General features: G+C 47.3%; 1 protein-coding gene across 4 annotated transcripts in view; it reads right to left on the bottom strand.

Moving 5' to 3' along the window:
• The window catches only part of LOC128689143 (cytochrome P450 2J3), a 63085-nt gene that overhangs the window by 43545 nt on the left and 4326 nt on the right, over positions 1-15214 (bottom strand). For all 4 annotated transcript variants that reach the window (XM_070095810.1, XM_070095811.1, XM_070095812.1 and 1 more), the window contains 3 exons: positions 9203-9372; positions 8104-8334; positions 7549-7660 (listed from right to left, as the gene is read on the bottom strand). In XM_070095810.1, the coding sequence (XP_069951911.1) occupies positions 7549-7660; positions 8104-8334; positions 9203-9372 (513 nt within the window). The remainder of the gene's footprint in view (positions 1-7548; positions 7661-8103; positions 8335-9202; positions 9373-15214) is intronic.

Below are 15214 nucleotides of genomic sequence, written 5' to 3'. Positions count from 1 at the left end.
CAGGCAACTTGTAGGACTTGTGGTAGCCAGGCAACTTGTAGGACTTGTGGTAGCCAGGCAACTTGTAGGACTTGTGGTAGCCAGGCAACTTGTAGGACTTGTGGTAGCCAGGCAACTTGTAGGACTTGTGGTAGCCAGGCAACTTGTGGGACTTGTGGTAGCCAGGCGACTTGTGAGACTTGTGGTAGCCAGGCGACTTGTGGGACTTGTGGTAGCCAGGCAACTTGTGGGACTTGTGGTAGCCAGGCAATTTGTGGGACTTGTGGTAGCCAGGAGACTTGTGGGACTTGTGGTAGCCAGGCAACTTGTGGGACTTGTGGTAGCCAGGCAATTTGTGGGACTTGTGGTAGCCAGGAGACTTGTGGGACTTGTGGTAGCCAGGCAACTTGTGGGACTTGTGGTAGCCAGGCGACTTGTGGGACTTGTGGTAGCCAGGCAACTTGTAGGACTTGTGGTAGCCAGGCAACTTGTAGGACTTGTGGTAGCCAAGCAACTTGTGGGACTTGTGGTAGCCAGGCGATTTGTAGGACTTGTGGTAGCCAGGCAACTTGTAGGACTTGTGGTAGCCAGGCAACTTGTAGGACTTGTGGTAGCCAGGCAACTTGTAGGACTTGTTGTAGCCAGGCAACTTGTAGGACTTGTGGTAGCCAGGCAACTTGTAGGACTTGTGGTAGCCAGGCAACTTGTAGGACTTGTGGTAGCCAGGCAACTTGTAGGACTTGTGGTAGCCAGGCAACTTGTGGGACTTGTGGTAGCCAGGCAACTTGTAGGACTTGTGGTAGCCAGGCAACTTGTAGGACTTGTGGTAGCCAGGCAACTTGTGGGACTTGTGGTAGCCAGGCAACTTGTAGGACTTGTGGTAGCCAGGCAACTTGTGGGACTTGTGGTAGCCAGGCAACTTGTGGGACTTGTGGTAGCCAGGCAACTTGTTGGACTTGTGGTAGCCAGGCAACTTGTAGGACTTGTGGTAGCCAGGCAACTTGTGGGACTTGTGGTAGCCAGGCAACTTGTAGGACTTGTGGTAGCCAGGCAACTTGTGGGACTTGTGGTAGCCAGGCAACTTGTAGGACTTGTGGTAGCCAGGCAACTTGTAGGACTTGTGGTAGCCAGGCAACTTGTAGGACTTGTGGTAGCCAGGCAACTTGTAGGACTTGTGGTAGCCAGGCAACTTGTGGGACTTGTGGTAGCCAGGCAACTTGTAGGACTTGTGGTAGCCAGGCAACTTGTAGGACTTGTGGTAGCCAGGCAACTTGTGGGACTTGTGGTAGCCAGGCAACTTGTAGGACTTGTGGTAGCCAGGCAACTTGTAGGACTTGTGGTAGCCAGGCAACTTGTAGGACTTGTGGTAGCCAGGCAACTTGTAGGACTTGTGGTAGCCAGGCAACTTGTAGGACTTGTGGTAGCCAGGCAACTTGTAGGACTTGTGGTAGCCAGGCAACTTGTAGGACTTGTGGTAGCCAGGCAACTTGTGGGACTTGTGGTAGCCAGGCAACTTGTGGGACTTGTGGTAGCCAGGCAACTTGTAGGACTTGTGGTAGCCAGGCAACTTGTGGGACTTGTGGTAGCCAGGCAACCTGTAGGACTTGTGGTAGCCAGGCAACTTGTGGGACTTGTGGTAGCCAGGCAACTTGTGGGACTTGTGGTAGCCAGGCAACTTGTAGGACTTGTGGTAGCCAGGCAACTTGTGGGACTTGTGGTAGCCAGGCAACTTGTAGGACTTGTGGTAGCCAGGCAACTTGTAGGACTTGTGGTAGCCAGGCAACTTTTGGGACTTGTGGTAGCCAGGCAACTTGTAGGACTTGTGGTAGCCAGGCAACTTGTGGGACTTGTGGTAGCCAGGCAACTTGTGGGACTTGTGGTAGCCAGGCAACTTGTGGGACTTGTGGTAGCCAGGCAACTTGTAGGACTTGTGGTAGCCAGGCAACTTGTAGGACTTGTGGTAGCCAGGCAACTTGTGGGACTTGTGGTAGCCAGGCAACTTGTGGGACTTGTGGTAGCCAGGCAACTTGTGGGACTTGTGGTAGCCAGGCAACTTGTAGGACTTGTGGTAGCCAGGCAACTTGTGGGACTTGTGGTAGCCAGGCAACTTGTGGGACTTGTGGTAGCCAGGCAACTTGTGGGACTTGTGGTAGCCAGGCAACTTGTGGGACTTGTGGTAGCCAGGCAACTTGTAGGACTTGTGGTAGCCAGGCAACTTGTAGGACTTGTGGTAGCCAGGCAACTTGTAGGACTTGTGGTAGCCAGGCAACTTGTGGGACTTGTGGTAGCCAGGCAACTTGTGGGACTTGTGGTAGCCAGGCAACTTGTAGGACTTGTGGTAGCCAGGCAACTTGTGGGACTTGTGGTAGCCAGGCAACTTGTGGGACTTGTGGTAGCCAGGCAACTTGTGGGACTTGTGGTAGCCAGGCAACTTGTGGGACTTGTGGTAGCCAGGCAACTTGTAGGACTTGTGGTAGCCAGGCAACTTGTGGGACTTGTGGTAGCCAGGCAACTTGTGGGACTTGTGGTAGCCAGGCAACTTGTAGGACTTGTGGTAGCCAGGCAACTTGTGGGACTTGTGGTAGCCAGGCAACTTGTGGGACTTGTGGTAGCCAGGCAACTTGTGGGACTTGTGGTAGCCAGGCAACTTGTGGGACTTGTGGTAGCCAGGCAACTTGTGGGACTTGTGGTAGCCAGGCAACTTGTGGGACTTGTGGTAGCCAGGCAACTTGTAGGACTTGTGGTAGCCAGGCAACTTGTAGGACTTGTGGTAGCCAGGCAACTTGTAGGACTTGTGGTAGCCAGGCAACTTGTGGGACTTGTGGTAGCCAGGCAACTTGTGGGACTTGTGGTAGCCAGGCAACTTGTAGGACTTGTGGTAGCCAGGCAACTTGTGGGACTTGTGGTAGCCAGGCAACTTGTGGGACTTGTGGTAGCCAGGCAACTTGTGGGACTTGTGGTAGCCAGGCAACTTGTGGGACTTGTGGTAGCCAGGCAACTTGTGGGACTTGTGGTAGCCAGGCAACTTGTGGGACTTGTGGTAGCCAGGCAACTTGTGGGACTTGTGGTAGCCAGGCAACTTGTGGGACTTGTGGTAGCCAGGCAACTTGTGGGACTTGTGGTAGCCAGGCAACTTGTAGGACTTGTGGTAGCCAGGCAACTTGTGGGACTTGTGGTAGCCAGGCAACTTGTGGGACTTGTGGTAGCCAGGCGACTTGTAGGACTTGTGGTAGCAAGGCAACTTGTAGGACTTGTGGTAGCCAGGCAACTTGTGGGACTTGTGGTAGCCAGGCAACTTGTGGGACTTGTGGTAGCCAGGCAACTTGTGGGACTTGTGGTAGCCAGGCAACTTGTGGGACTTGTGGTAGCCAGGCAACTTGTGGGACTTGTGGTAGTCAGGCAACTTGTGGGACTTGTGGTAGCCAGGCAACTTGTGGGACTTGTGGTAGCCAGGCAACTTGTGGGACTTGTGGTAGCCAGGCAACTTGTAGGACTTGTGGTAGCCAGGCAACTTGTAGGACTTGTGGTAGCCAGGCAACTTGTAGGACTTGTGGTAGCCAGGCAACTTGTGGGACTTGTGGTAGCCAGGCAACTTGTGGGACTTGTGGTAGCCAGGCAACTTGTGGGACTTGTGGTAGCCAGGCAACTTGTGGGACTTGTGGTAGCCAGGCAACTTGTAGGACTTGTGGTAGCCAGGCAACTTGTAGGACTTGTGGTAGCCAGGCAACTTGTAGGACTTGTGGTAGCCAGGCAACTTGTAGGACTTGTGGTATCCAGGCAACTTGTAGGACTTGTGGTAGCCAGGCAACTTGTAGGACTTGTGGTAGCCAGGCAACTTGTGGGACTTGTGGTAGCCAGGCAACTTGTAGGACTTGTGGTAGCCAGGCAACTTGTAGGACTTGTGGTAGCCAGGTGACTTGTAGGACTTGTGGTAGCCAGGCAACTTGTAGGACTTGTGGTAGCCAGGTGACTTGTAGGACTTGTGGTAGCCAGGCAACTTGTAGGACTTGTGGTAGCCAGGTGACTTGTAGGACTTGTGGTAGCCAGGCAACTTGTAGGACTTGTGGTAGCCAGGCAACTTGTAGGACTTGTGGTAGCCAGGCAACTTGTAGGACTTGTGGTAGCCAGGCAACTTGTGGGACTTGTGGTACCCAGGCGACTTGTAGGACTTGTGGTAGCCAGGCGACTTGTAGGACTTGTGGTAGCCAGGCAACTTGTGGGACTTGTGGTAGCCAGGCAACTTGTAGGACTTGTGGTAGCCAGGCAACTTGTAGGACTTGTGGTAGCCAGGCAACTTGTAGGACTTGTGGTAGCCAGGCAACTTGTAGGACTTGTGGTAGCCAGGCAACTTGTAGGACTTGTGGTAGCCAGGTGACTTGTAGGACTTGTGGTAGCCAGGCAACTTGTAGGACTTGTGGTAGCCAGGTGACTTGTAGGACTTGTGGTAGCCAGGTGACTTGCAGGACTTGTGGTAGCCAGGTGACTTGTAGGACTTGTGGTAGCCAGGCAACTTGTAGGACTTGTGGTAGCCAGGCAACTTGTAGGACTTGTGGTAGCCAGGCAACTTGTAGGACTTGTGGTAGCCAGGTGACTTGTAGGACTTGTGGTAGCCAGGCAACTTGTAGGACTTGTTGTAGCCAGGTGACTTGTGGGACATGTGGTAGCCAGGCAACTTGTAGGACTTGCGGTAGCCAGGTGACTTGTAGGACTTGTGGTAGCCAGGCGACTTGTAGGACTATTGGTAGCCAGGCACTTGTAGGACTTGTGGTAGCCAGGCAACTTGTAGGACTTGTGGTAGCCAGGCAACTTGTAGGACTTGTGGTAGCCAGGCAACTTGTAGGACTTGTGGTAGCCAGGCGACTTGTGGGACTTGTGGTAGCCAGGGAACTTGTGGGACTTGTGGTAGCCAGGCAACTTGTAGGACTTGTGGTAGCCAGGCAACTTGTAGGACTTGTGGTAGCCAGGCAACTTGTGGGACTTGTGGTAGCCAGGCAACTTGTAGGACTTGTGGTAGAGAGGCAACTTGTAGGACTTGCGGTAGCCAGGTGACTTGTAGGACTTGTGGTAGCCAGGCAACTTGTAGAACTTGTGGTAGCCAGGCAACTTGTAGGACTTGTGGTAGCCAGGCAACTTGTAGGACTTGTGGTAGCCAGGCAACTTGTAGGACTTGTGGTAGCCAGGCAACTTGTGGGACTTGTGGTAGCCAGGCAACTTGTAGGTCTTGTGGTAGCCAGGCAACTTGTAGGACTTGTGGTAGCCAGGCAACTTGTGGGACTTGTGGTAGCCAGGCGACTTGTGGGACTTGTGGTAGCCAGGCAACTTGTAGGACTTGTGGTAGCCAGGCAACTTGTAGGACTTTTGGTAGCCAGGCAACTTGTGGGACTTGTGGTAGCCAGGCGATTTGTAGGACTTGTGGTAGCCAGGCAACTTGTAGGACTTGTGGTAGCCAGGCAACTTGTAGGACTTGTGGTAGCCAGGCAACTTGTAGGACTTGTGGTAGCCAGGCAACTTGTAGGACTTGTGGTAGCCAGGCAACTTGTAGGACTTGTGGTAGCCAGGCAACTTGTAGGACTTGTGGTAGCCAGGCAACTTTTGGGACTTGTGGTAGCCAGGCGACTTGTGAGACTTGTGGTAGCCAGGCGACTTGTGGGACTTGTGGTAGCCAGGCAACTTGTGGGACTTGTGGTAGCCAGGCAATTTGTGGGACTTGTGGTAGCCAGGAGACTTGTGGGACTTGTGGTAGCCAGGCAACTTGTGGGACTTGTGGTAGCCAGGCAATTTGTGGGACTTGTGGTAGCCAGGAGACTTGTGGGACTTGTGGTAGCCAGGCAACTTGTGGGACTTGTGGTAGCCAGGCGACTTGTGGGACTTGTGGTAGCCAGGCAACTTGTAGGACTTGTGGTAGCCAGGCAACTTGTAGGACTTGTGGTAGCCAAGCAACTTGTGGGACTTGTGGTAGCCAGGCGATTTGTAGGACTTGTGGTAGCCAGGCAACTTGTAGGACTTGTGGTAGCCAGGCAACTTGTAGGACTTGTGGTAGCCAGGCAACTTGTAGGACTTGTTGTAGCCAGGCAACTTGTAGGACTTGTGGTAGCCAGGCAACTTGTAGGACTTGTGGTAGCCAGGCAACTTGTAGGACTTGTGGTAGCCAGGCAACTTGTAGGACTTGTGGTAGCCAGGCAACTTGTGGGACTTGTGGTAGCCAGGCGACTTGTGAGACTTGTGGTAGCCAGGCGACTTGTGGGACTTGTGGTAGCCAGGCAACTTGTGGGACTTGTGGTAGCCAGGCAATTTGTGGGACTTGTGGTAGCCAGGAGACTTGTGGGACTTGTGGTAGCCAGGCAACTTGTGGGACTTGTGGTAGCCAGGCAATTTGTGGGACTTGTTGTAGCCAGGAGACTTGTGGGACTTGTGGTAGCCAGGCAACTTGTAGGACTTGTGGTAGCCAGGCGACTTGTGAGACTTGTGGTAGCCAGGCAACTTGTAGGACTTGTGGTAGCCAGGCAACTTGTAGGACTTGTGGTAGCCAGGCAACTTGTAGTCCACATCAGAGAAAATGTGTACACTTTAATATTACTAGACGTAACTAGAAAATTTTCCCTTTCGTATGCCGTCACTCAGAGCGTCATTTCTTCTAAAATTTGTGTTACATGAGAATGGAAGTGTTTCTCTTTATTTATTCTACCGTATCAACGTGAAGATAACTTGTACACAATGTAAAGTGACGAAAACAAGACGCGCTTTCCTGGTTTGTTTACATTACGTGTGGGCGGGGTGGGGTGCCCTGGCATGCTACCGTACCTCCCAACCTGACTTCCTACAAATGAAACTCATCTCTTACCCTACATTAAGACTAAAAATATTTTAAGGTTATTAATGAATGTACTGTATATGTATTTTATCGCTGTGGAGAGCTTTAATTAAATGTCGTAGTATATTACGTGTGGGTAGGGTGGGCTGTCCTGGCTGTCTAAAATACCTCCCAAACCTGACTTCCTACAAACAGAACTCACCTTTCACCCTACATTAAGACTACAAATATTTTAAGATTAGTAATGGGTGTATTGTGTGTGTATTTTACTTTTTATTGTTTTTAATGCTGAGTTCTACTGCTAACTTAATATATGTTAGTGTAAACTTATCTGGCATCTATATACATTTATAAGTGGAAAAAATGGCGTTCTGCTTTTCGGCGATGTTTGCTTTCCGGCTGTAGCATGGAACCTGACCTGCCGTATAAGTGGGGCCCTCCTACTGTATATATATATATATATATATATATATATATATATATATATATATATATATATATATATATATATATATATATATATATATATATATATATATATATATATATATATATATATATATATATATATATATTAAACTAATAGGTATATTTTTTTACATAATATGGTACACAATATTTGAAAGATACAGAAGGACCTATCATATAAGTATCAAGACTCGACCCACACGAAATAATTTTGCATAATTGATTATATATTGTATGTTATTTATCAGATATTTGTTGCATCAAATAAGGGAAGGAATGATGTCACTTACTGTTGAAGAATGACTTTTCTCCGGCATGACTTTGTATTTCTTTAAGAAAGAGAGAAGCTAACGAATGATTGACGTCGCAGTCTTCACTGCATATGAAATTCTCAACTTCTCCCTGGGAAGAAATAAATAATAATAATAATAATAATAATAATAATAATAACAATAATAATAAAAATAATGAAACATTCTTAACATTAAAATATACTTACGCTCATATGCTTAACTTTATTCCAATTTCCAACCTAAGCAATGTGCACTTATACAAATCGATAGTGATCTACTGTGAACCTTGAAGACTTGAGCGCAAGTTTTAATGTTCACCAAGACAGGATGCAGAACAAGCTTCTATGGCAAGACACTTGATGCAGTGCAAACCTTCGCTATAGACGACTTTTCTGTCTTTTTGGATAGAGCTTTATAGTCATGACTATAAAGTTCTATCCGCTAATAAAAGCTTGTTCTGTAACATGTCTTTTCTTCATTATTGTGCGCTATTTGGATTTCATCTTAAAAATATTTAGAAGATTCACGAATTGTACCTCCAAGGTATTTTACCTTTATGAAAGCTGTGAGGTCTCTGAGGGACTTCGTGGCGTTTCTCCATATGGGTAGGTATACGGCCGCCTTCGACATCCCGGGGATGTAGAAGAGAGGATGAAGCAAGTTCGTATCAGCCGGCTGCAAGAAGGTTTCAATGACTTTGGCAACGTCGGCGTCGTCATAGGGAAATCTTTTCCCCATCACAGTTCTCCACACGACGTTCACCACAGACCGATTGAACAGACGCTGCAGGATACACATTGGGGGATGGTTGGAGAAACATAAACCAGCATAGGACATTGTTATGTTTCCCTCAAGTTACCCTTTATCAAAGAAAATTTGATTAGATAGTTGGAGTATGTCTGTGAGGCGACTAAGTTGATAAAACAGAGATGCGTATAGCAAAGGGCGACTTTTTAATTATTGCGATATGGCCTGGATCGTTGTAAAATGGTCTCTTTTGCTATAATGTTTTTTTTTTAACTATAACCCGACAAAGTTTCTCCTTGAGAAAAAAAAGTCGGTATAACAAAGCCTTAAACTGTTGTATGTCCGAAAGTGTTTTAAACGCACAATACAGAGAAGGAGAGAAACATAAGGACACCTATAACAGAGTAAGTTTTCATTAGGCTAATGAAGTGAATATAGGCTTAGTATATGTGTCTTTTATTTTCCTCCACATTGCAAGTATAGTAAAGAAGAAGGCTCTCCAAACACTTGTTTGGAAGCTGTAGCTTTACAGGACGAGTTGTAAAGATAAGCTAAGTGACTTTTAGAATAAACGTTACAATAACGTGGCTGGAGCACTTAACAAATAACCCAAACATTGAATAGGAATTATATAAATTTCTCTTATATGTGAAGAGTCTTGTACAAGGAAGATTGGGTGCTTGACGAGAGTTGGAGATTACCGTGTCTTAAGGTTGTGTGTTTGATGTATGTGAGTTGTGCAGTGTGTTGTGTGGTGATGTAACACAACAATAATACTGAGGCACACTTAGTTCTCATCATCATCACAACATACTGTCACAGCCAACAATAATGAACGCATCTTAAGTCGTCACCATCACCCCAATCATCTATCATCCTCACCAGTCACATCATCACTCCTCACCTTCATGACGATGGGCTGACCCTTCTGTTGCTGGATGTGATCCATCAGTTCAATCACCTCCTCCACGATCATAGGCTCACAGCTGGTTTTACCGAACCCGACGTCCCGCAGGTGGCGCAGTACGAACCTCCGCAGTTCTTGCCACTTCTTGCCGTTCCCACCAAAAATTCCTGAATAAGTGTAGCTGATCAAAAGAAATAATCTCTAGTTATCTAATATAAATGAATATCAACAAGCATTCAATAAAATTGGTAAACTGGAACTTGTGCCACCAACAACACGACTCATACCTTCAGGAAAATGTGCCAGTGGTGAAAGTTCGAAGCCGATCAGAAACGTTATTCTCCAGTTATGGCAGAAACTTCAAACATTCCAAATAATCTGAACTATTTTACTACAGAGACAAATTTGTCAGCACGAAAAAACAAAACTTAATGGTTACTATCCTGACTGCAAGATGCATCAGCCGTTAAATATTAAGCCGTTTAGAAGAGGTAAAGTGAAATTTATTTAGCCTGATTTAACGGGTACAAAAATTTCACACTATTTTCCACACAAAATAGCTTAAGCTGCACACCTACATCTCTAAATTTCAGTCTTCACGTCGTCAAATTAGGAGGAACCTTTCTTGAACTTCTGAAGCTCCACCACTGAAGCTGTAGAAATTTATCTAAGCCACTCCAGGATGCTGTGAATGGGTTCAACAACTTTAGTCATAGGACACGTACCAGTTGTTCCTAGAATTTGGCGCTAGTTACCGTACACAAGTGTTGAAATTTTGAAGGCGATTGGATACGGCTTTCTCGAGATATGAGAGAAATAAAAACGTAAAGTAGAGGGAAGAAAAAAGAAAAGAAATAAAACATTCACGTAATCATTTAAATTCCTCCTGTGACACTTAATAAGTATCGTCTGATTTAAATACCTGTGCTATAGAGGACTTCCTTGGGTGATTTCTAGTGCATTAAATTTTGTATATATTATTTTCACTTTTGTTCGAGTTGTGTGTGTGTGTGTGTGTGTGTGTGTGTGTGTGTGTGTGTGTGTGTGTGTGTGTGTGTGTGTGTGTGCTCTCCTATTTGTACTCACCTATTTGTGGTTGCAGGGTTCGAGACTCAGTTTCTGGACCCGCCTCAGCACTGATCGCTGCTATGTCCTCTCTCTCCCTGTTCCATGAGCTTTATCATACTTCGTCTTAAAGCTCTGTATGGTTCCTACCTCCACTACCTCACCTGCCAGGCTATTCCACTTCCTGACCACCCTGTGACTGAAGAAATACTTCCTAACATCCCTTTGACTCATCTGAGTCTTCAACTTCTAATTGTGACCCCTTGTTTCTGTGTCCCATCTCTGGAACATCCTGTCTCTTCGCAATATTTTGTATGTCGTTATCATGTTTCCCCTAACTGTCCTGTCCTTCAGTGTCGTCAGGCCGATTTCCTTTAACCTTTCTTCGTAGGACATTCCCCTGAGCTCCGGAACTAGTCTTGTTGCAAGCCTTTGCACTTTCTCTAATTTCTTGACGTGCTTGACCAGGTGTGGGTTCCAAACTGGTGCTGCATTTGTGTTAGTTACCATATTGTCCTAGACACATGTCGAATAGACATATACTCACTCAGTTGTACTCACCTAGTTGTGGTTGTAGGGGTCGAGTCACAGCTCCTGGCCCCGCCTCTTCACTGGCCGCTACTAGGTCACTATTCCTGTTACAGGAGCTTTATCATACCTCTTCTTCAAGCTATGTATGGATCCTGCCCCCACTACATCACTTCCCAGACTATTCCACTTCATAGCAACTCTGTGACTGAAAAAATACTTCCTAACATCCCTGTGATTCAAATGAGTCTTCAACTTGTTGCTGTGTCCCATCTCTGGAACATCTGGTCTTTGTCCACCTTATCGATTCCTGTCAGTATTTTATATGTCGTTATCATATTCCCCCTATCTCTCCTGCCCTACAGTGTCGTCAGGTCGATTTCCCTGAACCTCTCCTCGCAGGACATACTCCTTAGCTCCAGGACTAGTCTTGTTGCAAACCCTTGCACTTTCTGTAGCTTCCTTACATGCTTGGCTAGTTGTGAGTTCCAAACTGGAGCTGCATACTCCAATATGGGCCTAACGTACAGAATGTACGGGGTCCTGAACGTGTTTGTGTACTCAACTATTTGTACTCACATATTTGTGGTTGCATGGGTCGATTCATAGCTCCTGGTCCAGCCTCTTCACTGGTTGCTACTGGGTCCTCTCTCTCCCCGCTCCATGAGCTTTATCAAACCTCGTCTTAAAACTATGTATGGTTCCTGCCTCCACTACGTCACTTTCTAGGCTATTCCACTTCCTGACAACTCTATGACTGAAGAAATACTTCCTAACATCCCTTTGACTAATAGGAGTCTTCAACTTCCAATTGTGACCCCTTGTTTCTGTGTCCCCTCTCTGGAACATCCTATCTTTGTCCACCTTGTCAATTCCTCGCAGTATTTTATATGTCGTTATCATGTCTCCCTTGAACCTCCTGTCTTCCAGTGTCGTCAGGCCGATTTCCCTTAACCTTTCTTCATAGGCCAATCCCCTTAGCTCTGGAACTAGTCTTATTGCAAACCTTTGCACTTTCCAAACTGTTGCTTCATACTCTAGTATGGGCCTGACGTACACGGTATACAGAGTCTTGAACGATTCCTTAGTGAGGTATCGGAACGCTATTCTTAGGTTTTCCGGACGCCCATATGTGCATGTGTGTGTACTCGCCTAGTTGAGGTTGCAGGGGTCGAGTCCGAGCTCCTGGTGTGTGTGTGTGTGTGTGTGTGTGTGTACTCACCTAATTGTACTCACCTAATTGTGGTTGCAGGGGTCGAGACTCAGCTCCTGGCCCCGCCTCTTCACTGATCGCTACTGGATCCTCTCTCTCTCTGCTTCCTGAGCTTTGTCATACCTCTTCTTAAAACTATGTATGGTTCCTGCCTCCACTACTTCACTTGCTAGGCTATTCCACTTGCTGACAACTCTATGACTGAAGAAATACTTCCTAACGTCCCTGTGACTCGTCTGAGTCTTCAGCTTCCAGTTGTGACCCCTTGTCCCTGTGTCCCCTCTCTGGAACATCCTATCTCTGTCCACCTTGTCTATTCCCCGCAGTATCTTGTATGTCGTTATCATGTCTCCCCTGACCCTTCTGTCCTCCAGTGTCGTCAGTCCGATTTCCCTTAACCTTTCCTCGTACGACATTCCCTTGAGCTCTGGGACTAGCCTTGTTGCAAACCTTTGTACTTTCTCTAACTTCTTGACGTGCTTGACCAGGTGTGGGTTCCAGACTGGTGCTGCATACTCCAGTATGGGCCTAACATACACAGTGTACAGTGTCTTGAACGATTCCTTATTAAGGTATCGGAACGCTAATCTCAGGTTTGCCAGGCGCCCGTATGCTGCAGCGGTCATTTGGTTGACGTGTGCCTCCGGTGATGTGCTCAGTGTTATGGTCACCCCAAGGACTTTCTCCCTGAGTGAGGTCTGTAGTCTTTGTCCACCTAGCCTATACTCTGTCTGCAGTCTTCTTTGCCCCTCCCCAATCTTCATGACTTTGCATTTGGCTGGATTGAATTCGAGAAGCCAGTTACTGGACCACATGTCCAGCCTCTCCAGGTCTCTTTGCAGTCCTGCCTCATCCTCGTCCGATTTAATTCTTCTCATCAACTTCACGTCATCTGCGAACAGGGACACTTCAGAGTCTATTCCTTCCATCATGTCGTTCACATATATCAAAAATAGCACTGGTCCTAGAACTGACCCCTGTGGGACCCCGCTCGTAACAGGCGCCCACTGTGATACCTCTTCACGTACCATGACTCGTTGCTGCCTCCCTGTCAGGTATTCCCTTATCCATTGCAGTGCCCTTCCTTTTACGTGTGCCTGATCCTCCTACCTCCACTACCTCACCTGCCAGGCTATTCCACTTCCTGACCACCCTGTGACTGAAGAAATACTTCCCTGGGGAACTGTGTCAAAGGCCTTCCTGCAGTCTAGGAAAACGCAATCTACAAGATTTGCCTTCCATGAACCCATGCTGGTTTTCATTTATAATCTTGTTCCTTTCCAGGTGTTCGACCACTCTCCTCCTGATAATCTTCTCCATGACTTTGCACACAATACATGTCAGAGACACAGGTCTGTAGTTTAGTGCCTCGTTTCTGTTTCCTTTCTTAAATATGGGGACTACATTAGCTGTCTTCCATTTCTCAGGTAGTTGCCCAGTTTCAAGGGATGTGTTGAAGATTGTGGTTAAAGGCACACACAGCATCTCTGCTCCTTCTCTAAGGACCCATGGGGAGATGTTGTCCGGTCCCATCGCCTTTGAGGTGTCAGGGTCACTTAAGAGCTTCTTCACCTCCTCCTCGGTTGTTCGTATGTCATCCAACACTTGTTGGTATATTCCCTCTTGATGTTCCCTTCTGTGCTGTCTTCCCACAGCCCTTCCTGTCTCTACTGTAAAAACTTCCTTAAATCTCCTGTTCAGCTCCTCACATACCTCCTGATCATTTCTTGTGAGTTCTCCACCTTCTGTCCTTAATCTGATCACCTGGTCTTTGACTGTTGTCTTCCTCCTGATGTGGCTATACAACAGTTTCGGGTCAGTCTTGATTCTCGATGCTATGTCATTTTCATACTGTCGCTGGGCCTCCCTCCTTACCTGTGCGTACTCATTCCTGGCTCTGCGACTGATCTCCTTATTTTCGTGTGTTCTCTGCCTTCTGTACTTTTTCCATTCTCTATTGCACTTTGTTTTTGCCTCCTTACACCGTCGGGTAAACCAGGGGCTTGTTCTGGTCTTCCCGTTGTTACTGTTGCCCTTGGGAATGAACCTTTCCACTGCCTCCTTGCATTTTGTTGCTACATATTCCATCATTTCATTTACTGGCTTTCCTGCCAGTTCTCTGTCCCACTGGACCTCCCGCACGAAGTTCTTCAACCCTATGTAGTCCCCTCTTTTATAGTCAGGCTTTTCCCATTCTACTCCTGTTATTCTCTCCACTTGCAGCTCTACTATGTATTCAAAGCACAGAACCACGTGGTCGCTAGCTCCTAGGGGACTCTCATACTTGATGTCCTCAATGTCTGAGCTGCCCAGGGTGAACACAAGGTCCAATCTTGCTGGTTCATCCTCCCCTCTCACTCTGGTAGTGTCCTTAACATGTTGGTGCATGAGGTTTTCCAGCACCACGTCCAACATCCTGGCTCTCCATGTTTTGGGACCCCCATGTGGCTCCAGGTTTTCCCAGTCAATCTCCCTGTGGTTGAAATCCCCCATAACCAGCAACTTTGCTCTGCTGGAGTGAGCTCTTCTTGCCACCTCAGCAAGTGTGTCCACCATTGCTCTGTTGCTCTCTTCATATTCCTCTCTTGGCCTCCTGCAGTTCTGTGGTGGATTATACATCACTGCAATGACCACTTTGTGTTACCCAGACTGAAGTGTACCTGCTATGTAGTCTCTTTCTCCCGTCTCATCTATTCCTTTCATTTTCTCGAATTTCCATCTGTTTTTTACGAGCAGAGCAACCCCACCTCCCCCCCTGCCCCTTCTATCTTTCCTCATGATCTGGTATCCTGGTGGGAAGATTGCATATGTTATTGTCTCCATGAGTTTTGTTTCTGTAACTGCTATGATGTTTGGGGACTTCTCATTGATTCTTTCTTGCCATTCCTCATGTTTATTCGTTAATCCATCTGCATTTGTGTACCAAACCTTCAACTTCTGTTCTAATACTGTAACTGTGGTGCGGGGGGTGGAAACAGAGGGATCGGTGTGTGATGGTTGGTTTGGATTGTTCAGTTGCCTTGGGGGTGTCGTGGCTGGAGTCCTTCTGCAGGTGTTTCTGGGGGGTGCGCTTGTCCTTCCATTTGATCCTGGGTTATTCTGCTCTCCTTTTTCATTTCCTCCCATTTCTCCTTTCGTTTTTGAACTCTCTCTTTCATTGTCTTCCTTTCGTCCTGTGTTCTGTCTCTATCGAGGTACACACT

The sequence above is a fragment of the Cherax quadricarinatus genome, chromosome 51 (assembly GCF_038502225.1).
Source record: "Cherax quadricarinatus isolate ZL_2023a chromosome 51, ASM3850222v1, whole genome shotgun sequence".
In the NCBI taxonomy this organism is placed as follows: domain Eukaryota; kingdom Metazoa; phylum Arthropoda; class Malacostraca; order Decapoda; family Parastacidae; genus Cherax; species Cherax quadricarinatus.
This window is presented reverse-complemented; position numbering and strand designations above follow the sequence as displayed.